Source organism: Arvicola amphibius, chromosome 11 (assembly GCF_903992535.2).
Source record: "Arvicola amphibius chromosome 11, mArvAmp1.2, whole genome shotgun sequence".
NCBI lineage: Eukaryota > Metazoa > Chordata > Mammalia > Rodentia > Cricetidae > Arvicola > Arvicola amphibius.
In genome coordinates, this window is record NC_052057.2 from 118483031 (window position 1) to 118500424 (window position 17394).

Here is a 17394-nt window from a genome sequence, read left to right on the forward strand (position 1 = left end):
AATCATCCTTCTGCCTCAGTAGAGTTATAGGTGCTTGCCAGCATGCCTAGTTAACTCTTTTAAAAAGCTGATTCCATTGTATGAGCATATCAGTGTCTTACTTATGAATATTTAGATTGTGTGGTATGGTGGTTTGAAAGAAAATGGCCTCCAAAGGGAGTGGCACTATTAGGATGTGTGGCTTTGTTGGAGGAAGTGTGTCACTGTGGAGGTGGGCTTTGAGGTCTCAGATATGCTCAAGATACTGCCCAGTATCTCAGATCACTTCCTGTTGCCTGCAAGATGTAGAACTCTCAGCTAATTTCCAGCACCATGTCTGTCTGCATGCCACCTTGTCCCATCATGGATTGGACCTCTGAACTGTAAGCCACCCAATTTAATGTTTTTCCTTTGTAAGAGTTGCCATGGTCATGATTTCTCTTCACAGCAATAGAAATCCTAACTAAGACATGGGGTCTTTTGGTATTATAAACAATGCTAAAATGAGTGTGTCTCTGTGTGTACACGCTCATTTTAGCTTATATATATATATATTTATGTATGTATATATATATGTATATATATATATATCTGAAAATATGTGTGGGGTGTGTGTAATACCTTGGAGTAGATGGTACAGAGCGTGCATTCACTATTCTGTAGGTAATGGTCAGCTGACCTTTACAGAGGGCAGTACGTGTCTGTTTTCATTGCCAATGCCTGAGTAATGTGTGTATCTTTTCTTGATGCTCAGCTATACTATAAGTATATACTTATACTTTTTGATATTTGATATTTAGAATGTGATTTTTGTTTTATTTTTAAATTTAAACTTTTACTATTCATATCTTCAGATTATTTGGGTCAGATGTGGTGATGCACTCTTATAATACCAGCACTTTGGAGCTTGAGGAGAGTTGGGTCTGCCTGAGCCATATAGCAAGATCCCCACTTCCCTAAATATTTAAGACTGATATAAATATTCGTGAACTGTACTTTTTGTGAGAGTTGTGTGTATATGTACTTTTTCTTTTTCTGAACTTGTTGAAAATAAACTGCTGGCCAGATGCCCTACTCGCCCTCAAGTTTTGGGTGCATATTTAATAAACTGTGGAGCCTCGTGCATGTGTGCATTGCTCTTTAAGAGCAGGTTCTGGGGGCTGGAGGGATGACTCAGAGGTTGAGAGCACTGACTGCTCCTCCATAGGACCCAGGTTCAATTCCCAGACCCACGTGGTGACTCGAAGCTATCAGTAATTCCAGTTCCAGGGGATTTGATGCTCTCTTTTGACCTCTGTGGGCACTGGGCATCCACATGGTGTACATACATACGTGCAAGCATAAAAATAAAATAAATCTAAAAACAATTAAAAATAGGCTTTCTAGAGTGCCCTTGCCTCTTCACCGTGTAAGGACGCAGGATACTCCTGTGCACCACCTTTGAGAGTGCACCTTCACCACACGCTTCATAGTCCAGTGCCTTGGTTTCAGAGTCTCTAGTCTCCAGGATAGTAGGAAATACATTTCTGTTGTGCATAAAAAGCCATTCTGTGGTGTTTTGTTATGACAGCCTGAATGGATTAAGATAATGTTTATGGTACAATTCTTTTCTCTGTTAGTTCAGTATTATGAGCTATATTTTGTTGTCTTGCCTTTATTTATTTTTTTTTAATTTTGTTTTGTTTTTGAGACAGGGTTTCACTTTGTAATCTGACTGGCCTGGAACGTGATATGTAGACAAGGCTGGTTTTGAGCTTTCAGAGGTCTGCCCGACTTTGCCTCCTAAGTGCTGGGTCAGAGGGGCACATCAGCACCCAGCCTTTCCACCTTACTTTTCAGATACGCTGGACCTGGGGCCACCATTTTGGCTAACCTAGCTGGCCAGTGAGTCCCTGGGATCTGCTGGGCCCTGACTCTCCTGCTTACAGGTTTGGGCTTTTCACATACTTCTGGAGAGCCAGTTTTCACCCAGACTGGCATTTCGACTTTTAAATAATGCTGGTCAAGCGCTGTGTTCTGACTGAGATTTGTTTGATGTTGTTTCAGCTCATACATTTTTGTATGACACTAGGAGGTTCATGCTGTCACGATGTCTGTCCCGTTACTGGTGATGTTAGTTTTATTTGAACAAAATGGTGTGTGGAGGTTTCTTTTGACTCCATCTAAAGTAGTTTCCACACTGTGGTTAATAAGTAACCTTAGGGAGTTACTTTGACAGTATTGATTTCAGTGCTGAGGATTAGTCAGAAATCTTTATACATGCTAGACAAATGGTATACCTTTGAGCTACATTTCCAGCCCAGAAGCTGATTCTTGCTGAAATTTATTATGTGTGTATGTTTTCTGCCAAAGGTAGACTTTGTAATTCCATTTATATTTATTAGTTGGCATTCTGATAAAGGGGAAACTTTTCCTTTTTCCTCATTTACTTACTAATTAATTCACAAAACTTGTTTTAGTCTGTGAATTATAACACTTATCAATGTGTGCGTTGTGTGTGTGTGTGTGTGTGTGTGTATGAATGTGTGTGTTCCTTTGTATGTTTGAATGTGTTCAAGGATGTGTTCTATGTGTAAGTGTGCATTAGTGTGTATGTTCATGTATGAGTATGTGAGTTCATGTGTGTGTGTGTGTGTGTTACTCCAGTTAACTCAGACCTTTACAAGGGTTCTTACACTTCTTTTCTGATAATCTTCATGTTAAGTTTTTTTTTAATTCCTTAGGAATTTTATAAAATGTTTTTTTTATCAGAAGCCTCACAAATTTTTAGTAATGTCCATTAGTATACATTGTAGTATAGTATAATAAGACCTTATTTTTTTGTATTTTTATTTATTGTATGTATGCGTGTGTGTGTATACATACTGCAGCACATGTGGAGGTCAGAAGATGGCTTTGAGGTCTGGTGTTCTCTTCCTACCATGTAGATGTTGGGCATTGAACTCAGACTGTTGGTCTCCATGGCAAGTACTTTTACCACTGAGCTCTTACCAGTCCTGGCCTGTCTCTTGAAAGCAGCCAAAGGTTATACTTCCATTTTAGTAGAGAATGGTATTTAAAAACCAAGGTTTTGGTACTAGGTGTATTTGTTGATGTAGCTTTTAGCTCTTCCAAGATTCAAAGCTAGGAATTACGTGTCTGTAGAATTTGGGGGCTGGGAGGGTGGGAGATAAGGATGTTGATCCGGTCCTATGTAGCTCAGGCTGGCATAGAACTCTGTGCAGACAACACTGACCTCGAGCTCCGGATCATCCTGCATCCTCCTTCCAGGTAGCAGGATTGCAGGTGTGTGTGTTGGCATACTGGACTTTAAATGCAACATACACACACACACACACACACACACACAACACAGACAGACAGACACATACACACGGACAGACACACACATACACACGGACAGACACACACATACACACACACACGAAGGTCGGTGGATAACTTGTGGAGTCAGTTCTCTTCCTCCAAGTAGATTCTAGGAATTGAACTCAGGTTATCAGGCTCCCATGGGAAACAAGTGCTCCTACCCACCCTTGCTGAACTTCTTACCTTCCTTTCTTTGTTTTTAAATAGTTATTTTTGTCATTTTTATTATTTTATGGGTATGAATGTTTTGCCTGCATGCTTGTTTATACATCATGTGTGTGTCTGGTGTGCATACAGGTCAGAAGAAGAGGGTTTTGGATTCCTAGGAAATAGTTACAGATGGTTGTGAGCTGCCATATTGGTGCTGGGAATAGAATACAGGACCTTTGGAAGAGCAGCCAGTGGTCTTAACTGCTGAGTCATATTTTTAGCATTATTAATTTTAATTATGTGTATGTTGTGATTTCTGTGGGCATGTGCGTGTGAATGCAAGGGACCCGTGGAAGAGGCTTTAGATCCCCTTGAGCTGTTACAGGTGGTTGTGAGCTGCTGATCAGGGTCCTGGAAACCACACTGGGATCCTCTGCGAGAGTAGAGCATGCTATTACCCGCTGAGCCACCTCTCCACCTATTGCTTTAGAGATATTACAGACTGTGGATTTGGGGCTGCAAGTGAGCTTGAGCGCAGTGTACTCTGTCTGTCTGTCTGTCTGTCTGTCTATCTATCTATCTATCTATCTATCTATCTATCTATCTATCTATCTAGTGTAGGCTATCTTTAAGTTCCTCTTTCCCCATCTCCTGTGGGTATGGTCACAGTTTCCTAATCCTTGCTGTTCTTCATAGAAGGCTTTGTAAACTTTGTAAGACATGTTCTTCAAGTGGTCTTTCAAGAAAACTTTTTTCCCTGGCATGTACTTTGGACTTAATTCACTTACTTTGAATCTACTTTTGCCAGGCCCGGTGTGGGGAAATAAAATTATAATTTGCCAGGGTCCCTGACCACCAAAGCCTCAGAGTGTTGGTCTGGAAGATAAGAAGCAGCTGAGTCGGATACATCCTAGCCAGTGTTGATTCAAACTCTGAGTTTATTTTAGGCACATATAAGCACAGCACAATTTAGAAAAAAGCTTCCTGGTGATAATTAGCTCAATCCCTCGTACACAACAAACCTTAAGACTTGGCTACATCGAAACTCTTTGTGCAGTACAAGTGACACATCTTCCCTAAAGATAGGTTCTGTAGTAATCGAGAAAGCAGGCTGAAGATAAGGGTCTGGGGAAAGATAGCATCATAGATTGACAGATCAAACAGGCTCAAGATAAGGGATGGGGAAGGGTCTGGCATTGTCTCAGCACAAAGGTCACCGGGCTGTTAACTACCTTTAGTCCTCAGTCTCCTGGCTGGAAAACATCTCTCGCTTTGAAGAGACAACCCTGTGTGTTTAACATTCCTGTTCCCCAATGCTGTCTGTGGGCACAGGGATTTCTGGGTCTCCTATAGCAATAGTGTTTAACCTCTGCTTTTAAATTGAATTTTCTTTGCATGCGGTCTCAAGCTTGTGTTCTCCCTGTCTCAGCCTCCCAAGGGGCTTGATTACAGGTGTGCACCACCACTTCCAGCTTCGGGTTTTCTTTTTAAAGATTAGAGACAAGATCTCAGTATGTAGCCTGAGCAGGTCCTCATTCACCTCCGTCTGCTAGGGCTGTCGCGTGCGCCACACCCAACACCACCTCTGTTTTGTTTTATTCTCTTGTCTTTTATATGAGTCCTTATTTTATTTATTTGTTTGTTTATTTTTTATGGGGCTCGAGCACATGGCTACCTCGAAACTCTTTGTGCAGTACAGTGGCATCTTCCATGAAGACAGCTTCTGTAGGATTAGCTGAGAGAGTGGGCTGAAGATAAAGGTCTGGGGGAAATGGCGTTAGACCGAGTGGAGCCCTGCAGGGGAGACACAGTGTAGAGGCCCGAGCTGGGTTGCAACCTTCCTTTGTCAGCATTTTACTTCTATCACAGTCTGGTCTCGGATTCGCTGTGATCTTCCTACCTCAGCCTCCTGAAGTCAGTTCCACAGTGGCCAGTGTCAAAGCCCCTTGTGGATGGGTGTCTTTCCAGGAGCACAATAGTGCGTTGGAGAGTCACCTCCAAATTTCCAGTTTTTTTTTTTTTTTTGTATCGTCCAACTAATTGGGCATTAGTTTTGTGCCATTAGGGTTCACAGCTAAGGACTGGTTCATTAGCTTACCAATTCTGACTAGTTTATTAGCATATCAAAGCCTGCTTTGGGATTGGCTCACTTCTTAGCTGCTTGTGGCTGGCTCCTGTCTACATTATTCTAGGTCACACAAAATGGTTTCACTTCTGATCCCAACAGTGAGCAAACAGGGCTGGCATAGGAAATTAAGGTGCTGCCTTTTAGCCTGTCTAGCGGATGGAGACTATCAGAGAAATGGCTGTGCTTTAGGGCTGAGATAAGGAGTTCTGTTTTGGGGCTGCTTTTTAATTCACAGTGCTTAGCAGACAGAGGAGGACTGTAGGGTATCCGCGCTGAAGCCCAGATATCAACATAATAGGGTTAGAGTGTGTCATTTTGTCTATAAGTATACCCTGTAATATTGTTCTTAGCTAATATGGAGAAATCTACCCCTCCTTTTCTTTATTTTGCATGTTTATGTTGTGTGTGCGTGCGCTATGTGTGTGTGCACCTGTGTGGGTGGATGCATGTGCAGATGTGTGTGTGTGTGTGCACCTGTGTGCGGTGTGTGTGTGCATGTGTGCACCTGTGTGGGTAGGTGCATGTGCAGGTGTGTGTGTGTGTGTGTGCGCGCGATGTGTGTGTGTGAGCGAGCACCTGTGTGGGTGAATGTGCCAGTGTGTGTATGTGCTGTGTGTATGTGGGGGGGGGGGCGCCTGTGTGGGGGCATGTGTGTGCAGGCTACAGTTGGTGTCCTGTCCTCCTCCAGCACTTTTACTTTATTTAATAAAGCAAAGCTCCTGACTAAACCTGGAGTTCTTAGATTGGGCTCCTCGAGCTCGCCAGTTTACCTTGGGGATCGCTTGTCTTTGCTTTCTAAATTTAGGGATTGCAGGTAGGTTGCCATACCTATCCAAGTTGCTTTGCTCGTTTCTTTTTTCCTCCCCCCCGTCCCTCCCCCCCCCCTCCTCCTCCTCCTCCTCCTCCTCCTCCTCTTCTTCTTCTTCTTCTTCTTCTTCTTCCCTCTTCTTTCTTCGTTCTTCTTCTAGACAGGGTTTCTAGCCAACCTGGAACTAGCTCTGTAGACCAGGTTGGCCTCGAACTCGTAGAGATCTACCCATCTCTGCCTGGGATTAAAGCTGTGCATATGGGAGCTGGAGAGATGTCTCGGAGGTGAAGAGCACTGACTTTCAAAGGATCCGGGTTTCAATTCCAGCACTCACATGGCAGCTCACAACTGTCTGTAACTCTAGTCCCAGGGGATCTGACACCTTCACACCAACGCACATGAAATAAAGTTAAATAAATTATATAAAAAAAGATGTGTGTATGGGTGATGGGGAACTAAACTCCGGTTTTCATGCTTTCAATGACAAGAACTTTATTGCTTGAACCGTTTCATCAGCCCATTTTTCTTCTGTCGCAGGTGTTGTTAAACATGGGCTGTGCCGTCCTCCCTGGGAGAATAAGCCGTTAGCCTCAGCTTTTACCCCTTTTCTCTTTTCCTACCTTTGGGTAGCTAATATAGGTAAAGCGTGCTGTAGGTTGCAAGGCTCATTGGGCTTGTTTGTACACGTTTCTTGTCTAGCACTCAGGAGAATCATGAGTTGGAGGCTGGCCTAGGCTGCATTGGGAGTTTGAACTGCATAGGGAGACCATGTCTCAAATCAATAACAAACAGCTTTAAAAAAAAGTGAGAATTTAGTATTTGCTTCTTGGCTCAACAAGGTCACTTTGGGGGCTAGACTGTAGATCAGAAGTATAGCGTGTGTCTAACAGTCGTAAGGCCGTGTGCACTAGGAGGCCTCTTTGTAGCACTTCTGTGTACTGCAGCTGCCCACAAAGCAGTTGTAGATCCACCTTTGGGACATTTGTGTAGGTTGGTAATTGTTTTATAGAACTGATCTTACTTCCTCAGCAGACATACATATATACACACAAAAATACATATGTGTATACATATTTGTGTATGTATGTATGTATGTATGTATGTATGTATGCGTATGACTTTGTGAGTTGATTCCCTCCTTCCACCATGTGGGTTTCCGGGATCAAATTCAGGCCATCAGTCTTGTAGCAGGTGCCTTCACCATATGAACTCTCTTGCCAGCCTTTGACTGGCTCAAATATGTTCATGTTTGGTTTCATTTACTTATTTCTTCTGTTTTGAGGTGCTAGGGATTAAACCTAAGGCCTTGTCCATGAGAAACACTTGCTGTAGCACTGAGCCACACCACGAGCCTTTGATGCATGCTTCAGGTAATTCCTGTCTGGACAAATATATCAGGAACAGATAAGCTTGTTTTGTTTTTGTGATTGTCATCTGCTTTAAACTAGGATTAAACATGAAAGCTACTGGCCAGATTGTTTCTTCTCAGAATCCAAGTTGTGTGACTAAGATAAACAAAAAATCTTGCTTTAATAGAAATATGATTTTGTTTGTGAACTCCCATCTAAGACATAATTGTGCTGTTTCTCACCATTAATTTCTATGTATGATAAAACAGACTAGTATATTTATATACATTACAGGTAGAATAATAAAGCATATTTTTATCTGGTTTTTATATCTATTCAATAAAAATTTCTCCTAGAATGACAAATTATGCAGGCGATGCTGTACACTGCAATGAAGAGGAAGCTTAGCTTTACTGCAGCCTGAGCTGGTGTAACCTAACTAGCTAGAGGATATGCAATTCCTGATTGACAGCAGGACCAGCAGTGTGCAGATTTGGTTAGGGAGAACACCCCGCTCAGACACAGTGATTAGAGCTCTGCCAGGAAAACTACATTCACCCCCGTGTCTCCTAGTTTTCGGTCTACTAGATCTGTAAACAAACAGCAAAGCCAGTCCCTCTTTTGTCTTATTAAAGTGGTAGTGCAGGGCTGTTTCGGCCTGTCAGCCAGGCATACATGTGTGGGCATTTGATATTCTCACGAAATTAGCCAATTTTAAGCTGTGTTCCGTGCTTATCTCTAGACCTTTGTGCATTAAATCCTATCTGGAGCCGCTCTCTTTACACACAAGTGTTTTGCTTGTGCTTTCCTGCCTTCTGTGAGAAGCTTTATGTAGGTCAGGCTTGGCTTAAGCAGCTTTCCCAGACCTGCGTCAGCTTAAGCTGGAGGAATTTTAATAAGCCCTCCCCTGTAGGCGTGGGCCTAAATGGGGCTAGCCTAGTTAAGCCTGATCTTTCTGTTTGTGAAGAGAGCTGAGCAGAGCTGAAGGCTGCATGGTGGATTCAGAAGCTGCCTACTTAATCTCAAGAGAACAATGGTAGGGAAGGCTCGATCTTCCAATTTTACCCTGTCTGAAAAGCTTGATCTGCTAAGCCTCGTGAAGCCATACGTGAAAATTCTCGAAGAGCACACTAATAAAAACTCGGTGATAGTGGAGAAGAATAGGTGCTGGGATGCCATAGCCGTCAACTACAATGCAGTTGCAGTAGACCGCCCCCCTCGCACGGCCCAGGGCCTTCGCAGCCTTTACAAAAGGCTCAAAGAGTATGCCAAACAGGAGCTACTGCAGCAGAGGGGGGCCCAGTCAGATTCTAAGAGCAGTATTTCCGAGCCAACCAAGAAAGTTATGGAGATGATTCCCCAGATTTCCAGTTTCTGCCTGATAAGAGACAGGAGCCACACACAAAGGTAAGCCTTATTTTATTTGTTGTTGGGAATGATGGCGCCTCCTAGCTCTTGGGCTCTGCTTAGCTGTGACGGAGGTGTGCATGTAAGCATCCCGCAAGGGGAGCCTGAATGCTGTCTTTGTTTTGCTTTCTTAAAAAAAAAATAGTAAAGCTATGAGGAATTTTTCTCTTGCGCTTGATTTAAACAGGTTTCACTGCCTTCGCCCTGTTTCATGGGCAGTTTCTAAAAGTAAAGGCTGGGGAGAATTAGTGGGATGAAGCTTGTGACATCACTGAATTAACTTTTTAAAGACTTCAGTAGCATATACAGAGTAATGGTTTTATTATGACATTTTCATCCATATATATATTATGTACTTTGATTACATCTCATAAACTTTTTAAGCCTTAAAATTAGATTATTTGCCTTTGAGATACATTATTTTTATTTAAGATTACATTTTGTTGAAATGGGTTTCTTGAATTGTTTTATATAAAATTTGTGTGAAGTTAGTTTTGGAGCAGATGGAAATTTTGTTTTTTATGAATTATTACTGTGTATGTTTCCTGAGTGTGCACTGAACTAACAAAACTAAAATCAGTCATTAATGATAGGATTGTGTATGTGAAGACTGTTTAGTTTCTCCAATGTATTTGAAATAGATAAGAAGGAAACACTAAAGGAAGTTAATACCTAATTAAGAGATTCAGGTTGCATAATAAAGTGTAATTGATTAATGGTGTACTTTCACTTTGATATTGCTCTGTAGGTTACAAAACTCAGTTTTAGTGAGAGCAACCTGGATTAGGGCTTGGAAACAATTTTGGGTTAAGCTTGTTCTATATGATTGTTTGCCTCAGAATCTTAAAAGCTGTTACCTGTGACTAATTCAAATCTTATCTCTTGACATAGATAAAAATTGCAGCTCAGTTTTTCTACAAATCAGTTAGGTAATTTAAACAAACCGTAAACTCTTTGTTGAAGGCCTCTCACGTGTGCTTTCCTGGGTAAACAGAGTTGCTGATTACTTGTGGAGCCTGAAGTTAAGAAAACTTCAGCTGAGCCTGTCTGTTGCTCTGGTAACTTATTAGGAAATATTTCTGAGCTTTTTATCCTATCCTGCTTATTTCTAGCATAAATTTAAAAAAGCCCCCCCTTGGGGACCAGTGGATTTTTCCCGCTGTGACGAGTGCCGAGGGGTCCTGCGTCCACAGGAAAACTGTGGCTGCCCTGACTTTCAAAACCAGCTTGGAGAAAAATGGTTTTGTTAAAAACTACACCTTTTGGGCACTAAATTTGGATTTTTATAATTTGAAACGGATACATAGACAATGTGCTTTTAGTTGTCTATTTAAAAAAAACACAGTGAATGGAGAATACAAGCAGTTACCTGTTTGTATTTTGATCATCGTAAACACAAACATACCCTCCTGAGTTTTTGACACACCATCATTTTTCTGATAAGAATGAGTCAGCTGATTGTATATTTCTTTATCTGTTGTTTAAACTGCTTATTAGTTTTTTTAAAAAAGGAAGAATATAAAAATAGGCCACTTATGTTACATTAATATTTTTCTGTTAGCTTATTCATTTAATATACTTGTGTATTTAATGTGCTTATATGTATTTAGCTGAGATTATCACAAATCTTAATTATCCCAGAAGTTTATAAATCTATAATTTTGATTTTATTTTTACACAAATATTACTATTAATTTGATTACATTCTCTAGTATGGAATTTTACTGCATGTGTTATGTCTTTTTTTAAAAAAAGATTTATTTATTAAATATGTATACAGCGTTCTACTTGCATGTGTCCCTGTAGGCCAGAAGAGGGCACCAGATCTTATTACAGATGGTTGTGAGCCTTCATGTGGTTGCTGGGAATTGAACTCAGAACCTCTGGAAGAATAGTCAGTGCTCTTAACCTCTGAGCCATCTCTCCAGCCCCCTGTCTTTTTTTTTTTTTTAAAGAATCTATTCTATTTTGTAACTTACTTTACAACTTAGAATGATTTTTAGATATTTTTATGTCTCTCTAAATAGCAGATTATAATTTATGTTTTATAATCTTTTGATCCTCTAAATTAGATTTTCAGCTTTTAGAAATTTTTAGTTCTGTTTATCTTCCTTGAGACTTTCTCTAGTGTTTTGTTTTATTACTTATAATGTTCACCATTATGGAGTGAATAATCCAGCATAAGCATATCTTTAATGTATACGGAAGTATAATGCTTATTTTTATATGCTACATGCTACTTTGCAGTAGAAATTATGAAGATAATGTAAAATTTGTTCATAGTTTCAACCTTTTTTATCTTATACTTTAGTCTAGATCAGCGGTTTTCAACCTGTGGGCTGTGACCCCTTCAGGGGTCACGTATCAGGTATCTACATTATGATTCATAACTGTGGCAAAACTACAGTTATGAAGTAGCAATGAAATACTTTTATGTTTGGTCCCATAAATAGTCTCTGCCATCTTCCTCAAAGTCGTCGGCTTTTATGGTTTGTAGATAGTCCAGGAGAACAAAAGCAGGAGAAAACGTCAGGTGATTCTTTACAGCTTAATTTAAGAACCTCAGTAACGGAGGGACAATTTAAAGTCTCTTTGAGAACATTTAAATGGTTTTTCAGGACTAGTGAGGTGGCTCAGTTGGTAAAAGTATTTGCTGCCAAGCCCTACGGCTTGCCTTTGATCCTAGTACCTCCATGGGGAGGGGGAGAAGAGGGAACCTGACCTCCAAATACACACACACACACACACACACACACACACACACACACAAATAAGTAAATGTAAGAAAAAAAAAAGGCTGCCTTCCTTCCTTCCTTCCTTCCTTCCTTCCTTCCTTCCTTCCTTCCTTCCTTCCACTTTTCTTTAATTCTGGGAGTGGTTCTCTTTATAAGGTGCCTGCCACACAAGCATGAGGCTCTGAATTCAGACCCAGGACACCTTTTGTAAAATACTACAATGCCAGCTCTCCCAGCATTGAGAGGACTCAGACAGGTGGATCCCAGAGTTCAGTGGATGAGCTTCAGGTTCAGAGAAACTGTACCTAAAAAAATAGTAGTGCTTGGGTCTCTGTGAGGACCCACACTCGTGTGTACACAACACACACAGACACACAGGCTCACACAGCCCACATGTGCACTCACAAAGTAGCTTTTCTTTATTTCACTAACTTTGTGCAGTATTTGTAATTTCATGGTAAGAGCCTAATTTAAGAACAGAGGGTTAGGGATGAAGAGAGCGTGCCCAGGATCTTGACTCCGTTATCAGCACCACAAACAGAACAGATGGAGGATGGAGGATACCTAAATGGATACATTATTAAAGTCATGGTCTTAGTCGTTTCTTCTGTTAAACACTTTTTGTATAGTTTTTTAAAAAAAATATTTATTTATTTTATATTATATAGACAATATTCTGTCTGTGTGTATGCCTGAAGGCCAGAAGAGGGCACCAGACCCCATTACAGATGGTTGTGAGCCACCATGTGGTTGCTGGGAATTGAACTCAGGACCTTTGGAAGAGCAGGCAATGCTCTTAATGGCTGAGCCATCTCTCCAGCCCCTTTTTGTATAGTTTTAAATCATTTTTTTTTAGCAGTTGAAGAAAGGCTTTTATTGGGGGTGGGGAAACACCACACACACACACACACACACACACACACGCAGTCACACACACAAGCAGTCACACAGAGAGAAAGGCAAAGCAGACTGGGGACGTGGGAAGCAGAAGCTAGCTTCTTGAGGGCTAGTTTGTTTGCTTAAGTCTTTGAAAGGATTTCCTTCCTTGGTGGATTTGAAGACACACAAGTTGGCTGATTGGGGCAACTGTAAACATGTCCTGATCTGGCCTTGAATTTGTCAAGCTAGTTCATCAGCAGGGGTCCTATCTGCAGGAGAAAAAGCCCACAAGGCCTGTCTGTGTTTTAAGCTTCCAGATCTCTTTCTCAGATCCAGAGGGCGAGGAAGAAGCCAGTCATATTGGATGGAAGTTCAGCATCTTTATTATTACCTAGGCTGGACCCTCTCCCTGTCTTTCTGTCTCTGGTACCTCCCTCACTTCCACTTCCAGTAGCTACTGTCCTGTGTTTGGTGGGAGTGGGGTGGAAGTAGGGGGACAAGAAGAGGCGTTAGGGTCTGTTAATAGCTCCGTTACCATTACTACGCAGGGAGGTGGTAGCAGGTACAAGAGCATCACCTGACTGTTGAGTTCTAAAAAAAATCATGCTGAAGTCATGACAGAGACATAGAAACTGTGTTACTAGAGAGAGCCAGTTAGGAGCACTGCTGCTTTCCTGAGGATTAAAGTTCAATTCCCAGCACCACATGACTGTTCACAACTGTAATTGTAAAACAGCCCAGGGGGTCTTTCTTTTCTTTTTGGTTTTTGAGGGTGTGTGTGTGTGTGTGTGTGTGTGTGTGTGTGTGTGTGTGTAGCCCTGGCTGCCTTGGAACTTGCTCTGTAGACCAGACTGGCCTTGCACTTCCACCACTCACCCTGCCTAGGGGTCTTGATTGGGTTCGTTTTCAATGCCCATTCAAGAACTGAAAGGCAAGGGGATTCTTGAGCTGTAACAGGTAGTAGACAACAGTCGAAAGCAGTTGGAGAAAGCCGTATTGGGGGTGAGGAAATACAGAAATGCCTTCTACAAACCCGGGACTTGGGAAAGTCTCTCCACAACAAGAAAATCCCATGGGTCCATGTTGTTGTTGGTTTTGTTTCTGTTTTTGTTTTTTTGAGACAGGCTTTCTCTGTGTAGCCCTGGCTGTCCTAAAACCCACTCTGTAGACCAGGCTGGCCTGGAACTCAGATTCACTACCTCTGCCTCCTGAGTGCTGGGATTAAAGGTGTGCGCCACTAGGGCCATCTCTTTCTCTTGACATAGTGTGGTGTGTAGCCTAGGCTGTCCTGGAACTTGAGATCGTCCTGTCTCAGCATCTCTAGTGCTGGGGATATAGGTGTATGCCTTCACCCTTTATTCAAAGGTTTATAGTTAAGTGTATATTATTATGAAATATTGAGCGTATACGTATGAAATTGTTCTATAAATATGTTTATTGTTTATACTGTTCTTTCTTTATATGTGCTGTAGTGCAAGCTTGGATGAGGCTGCGCAGGCTGGCACCAGTTCACTACAGGTGGTGGCGGATCACCATCCTGTTGCTATTACGGTAGAGGTGAAGCAAGAAGAAGATATTAAATCATCCCCTCCAGTGCTTCCAAATCCTCAACACAGTGATGCTTTAGAGCAAAGAGAAGAACATGAATTAGTACATGTTATGGAAGAACCCTTGTCTCCGTCACTTTCCTCTGTTGATATGAGAATGACATCATCTCCATCTTCTGTTCCAAGGAGAGATGATCTTTTTCATCGTGAAAGTGGAGAACACATTAGGTCTCTGCTAAGATATGACCCTCAGGTCCTGCAAATGTTAAAAGAGGAACATCAGATAATCTTAGAAAATCAAAAGAATTTCGGATTGTATGTTCAGGAAAAGAGGGATGGATTGAGAAGAAGGCAGCAGCTGGAGGAGGAGCTGCTCAGAGTGAAGATTGAAGTGGAGAAGCTGAAAGCCTCTCGCTTACGGCGTAATCTGCCCGAATGTAGTAGTCTCTAAGAGTTTTCAGATTGATAATTTTAATTTTGTCAGAATTAATTTGGGAATATCATGAAGCTGAGCACACATGTCCTATAAAAATGTTGTTAATCTCTCTTAGAAAAAAGCTTTTAACGTGATTTTCTTTTCCTCCCTCTCTCTACTTTTTTTTATACAGTTTTCTAAGTATTTAATTTTCTCTTTAGATACTAAAATTTACTGATTGGTTGACATGATAAACCAGTTCATTGTTCTCCCTAAGGCATTTAGCTGTTGACTTTATGATCTTTTATTTTGATTATTAGAGAAATAATACAGATAGAGTTGCCCCTGGCGCGTAAGCCTGTGACCACAACACTGGAGAGGGAGAGGCAGGTAGAAGGTCAAGGCCGTCCCAATTTCAAGGTCAGCCTGTGCCTGTGAAGTCCTGTGTCAAACAAAACAGAATGCTCACAATTGTGTAAGTGTCTAAATTGTATTCCAAAGTACTGAATCTTCAACAGTTTTAGCTACAACTTTGAAAGTTAGAGTTAAAACACACACACACACACACACACACACACACACACACACACACACACACACAGAGAGAGAGAGAGAGAGAGAGAGAGAGAGAGAGAGAGAGAGAGAGAGAGAGAGAGAGAGAGAGAATGTGTGTGTATTGGTGTTGGAATAAGTACCTAGTGGTAAGCTATATCCCTAGTCCTGATTTTTTTTGAGATGAGATCTGACTGTAGCCCAGGCTGTCCTGGAGCACAAGCTCCTCTTGCCTCGGCCGTCTGAACACTGGGATTGTAGTTGTGTGCTATTCTAACGGTTCAGAAAGTGTGTGTGCATGACGTTGGTTGTGAAAGAATGGTGTTAGCTTTAGAGACTGGAGATATTTGGAGAACACTTTGGTTAGAGGTAATGAAACTGAGGTCAGAGAGGACACAATCATTTATTTCAGGTAGCACAGCTTTTTATGGCAGAATAAGTATCAGTACTTAGTTCTTTTTTTTGGTTATTTTTTTTTTTTTTGAGGAAGCAGGGAGTAATAGTGGTAGTAATTTTTATTCCTTATTCTATAGAAGTAAAACATCTCAGAATTTATTTAATTAATTAGGAGAATTTATTTAATTAGAATCGCCTTTTGGGTTGGGGATGTAGCTCAAGGTTAGAGCACTTTCCTGGTGTGTTTGAGGCCTCGTCTCCAGGTGACCAAAAGAGAACTTACTGGTACACGTTGGGTCATGAAGTCTGGGGAGTTGTGTCTCTACCCTGCCCTTCCTCCAGCTTTTGTTCTGCGAAAAGAGATCGTGTTTTTTTATTGAAAATATTACATATTTGACCATGTGATTAAAATTACCTTAATTCATTTTCAGTGTTTTTTTCTGGAAACTGTTTCCTTTGCAGTAAAATTAGAATTAAACAAAATGAAAACTACTTAGAATGACAATAGCCAAGATCATGTTTACATAACATTTAACTTGTAGATTTTTGTAAGTATGGTTTTTAAATATTGTATATTCATAAAAATAAAATCTTGATTTTTATAAATCTTACATATTGAATTTATGTTAAATATTTAATGTGTGTCTTTTTTTTTCTGGATTCCTTGATGAGGAAAGACTTTAAAAAGCCAGACTTTCGGATGGGGCAGGTAGAGTTTCAGAAATAGTGGGGATAAAGGGTACTTGATGTCAGAGTGAACTCTTGCAAAAACACTCACAGAATGGGATGGAGTGAATCTGTGTCCAAGCACAAATGCTGTCTAAGCCAGGCAGTGTTAAGTGAGAATAGGTAGGAAGATTTGGCTTTTGGTAACTCCAATGACCTGGAACACACTAGGCAGACCAGGCTGGCCTCCGTCTCACCAAGATCATCCACCTCTGGGGTGCTGGATAAGGGTGCCCAGTGGATGTCTTTCTTGACTACATTGGGTTCAAGTTGAAATTTAACATGCAGGAATATGTCAGGAATCTGTATTTCATGTGAACATTTCTAATATTTAAACGTTGGCAAGTCATTCAGAATTCTTTTAAAACAGTTTAGGCACGCCAGCCCCCAGCTCTCAGGCTTCCAGGTGGTGGTCTTCCCCGTAAAAGGCCCAGGTGAGGGTTGTGGCAGATGATTCAGGGCTCTGCTAGTGTAATCAAGACTTAGGGGGCTGTCCACCGCACCACCAACACTAGAGTTAGGACGACTGTGTCAGTCCTGAACTAGCCTTCTGTTAGTTCCTTAGAAGTGTAAATCCATCCAGCGAATCAGAAACTAGGGTGGGATTCAGCCCTCTGGGAATAATGTCCTCTGGGGATTCTGATGTTAAAGGGTGAGAATTAACTTGGTGCTTCCATGACAGCTTCATGACAGCTTCCCACTGGAGTGTAATGTGGATAAAATGTCAGTTGTTACCAAAATTATGGATTCCACTACATGCTGTTTTTAAGGAGTCAGATTTAACTGAATATGAAGTAAGAAGCTGTTGAAGGCGTTTTTGATAAGAGAGATAACAGGATTAAGGATGTAAGTTGAGAAGAACGCTATCAAATGTAGCCATACAAGTGTTCAAGGTCATGTGTATTCCCTTGGCAGTTTGCCTTTGTAATCTGTGCTGTGACTTTCATTTGAAATGTA

At 41.2% G+C, this 17394-nt stretch overlaps 2 protein-coding genes across 2 annotated transcripts in view; both read left to right on the forward strand.

The window, feature by feature from the left end:
* The window catches only part of Rad54b (RAD54 homolog B), a 71547-nt gene that overhangs the window by 16382 nt on the left and 37771 nt on the right, over window positions 1-17394 (forward strand). The window lies entirely within an intron of this gene.
* LOC119826813 (fibrinogen silencer binding protein) lies at window positions 8756-15790 on the forward strand. The gene is made up of 2 exons (XM_038348304.1): window positions 8756-9187; window positions 14274-15790. Exons 1-2 carry the CDS (start codon window positions 8814-8816, stop codon window positions 14797-14799), a joined length of 900 nt encoding a protein of 299 aa, XP_038204232.1. The 5' UTR covers window positions 8756-8813; the 3' UTR covers window positions 14800-15790.

Excerpts from the sequence above, each read along its gene's own strand:
- LOC119826813 (XM_038348304.1), top strand. The coding sequence starts at position 8,814 with ATGGTAGGGAAGGCTCGATCTTCCAATTTTACCCTGTCTGAAAAGCTT. Across the intron at positions 9,188-14,273 it reads GACAGGAGCCACACACAAAG|TGCAAGCTTGGATGAGGCTG; the intron begins GTAAGCCTTATT and ends TATGTGCTGTAG.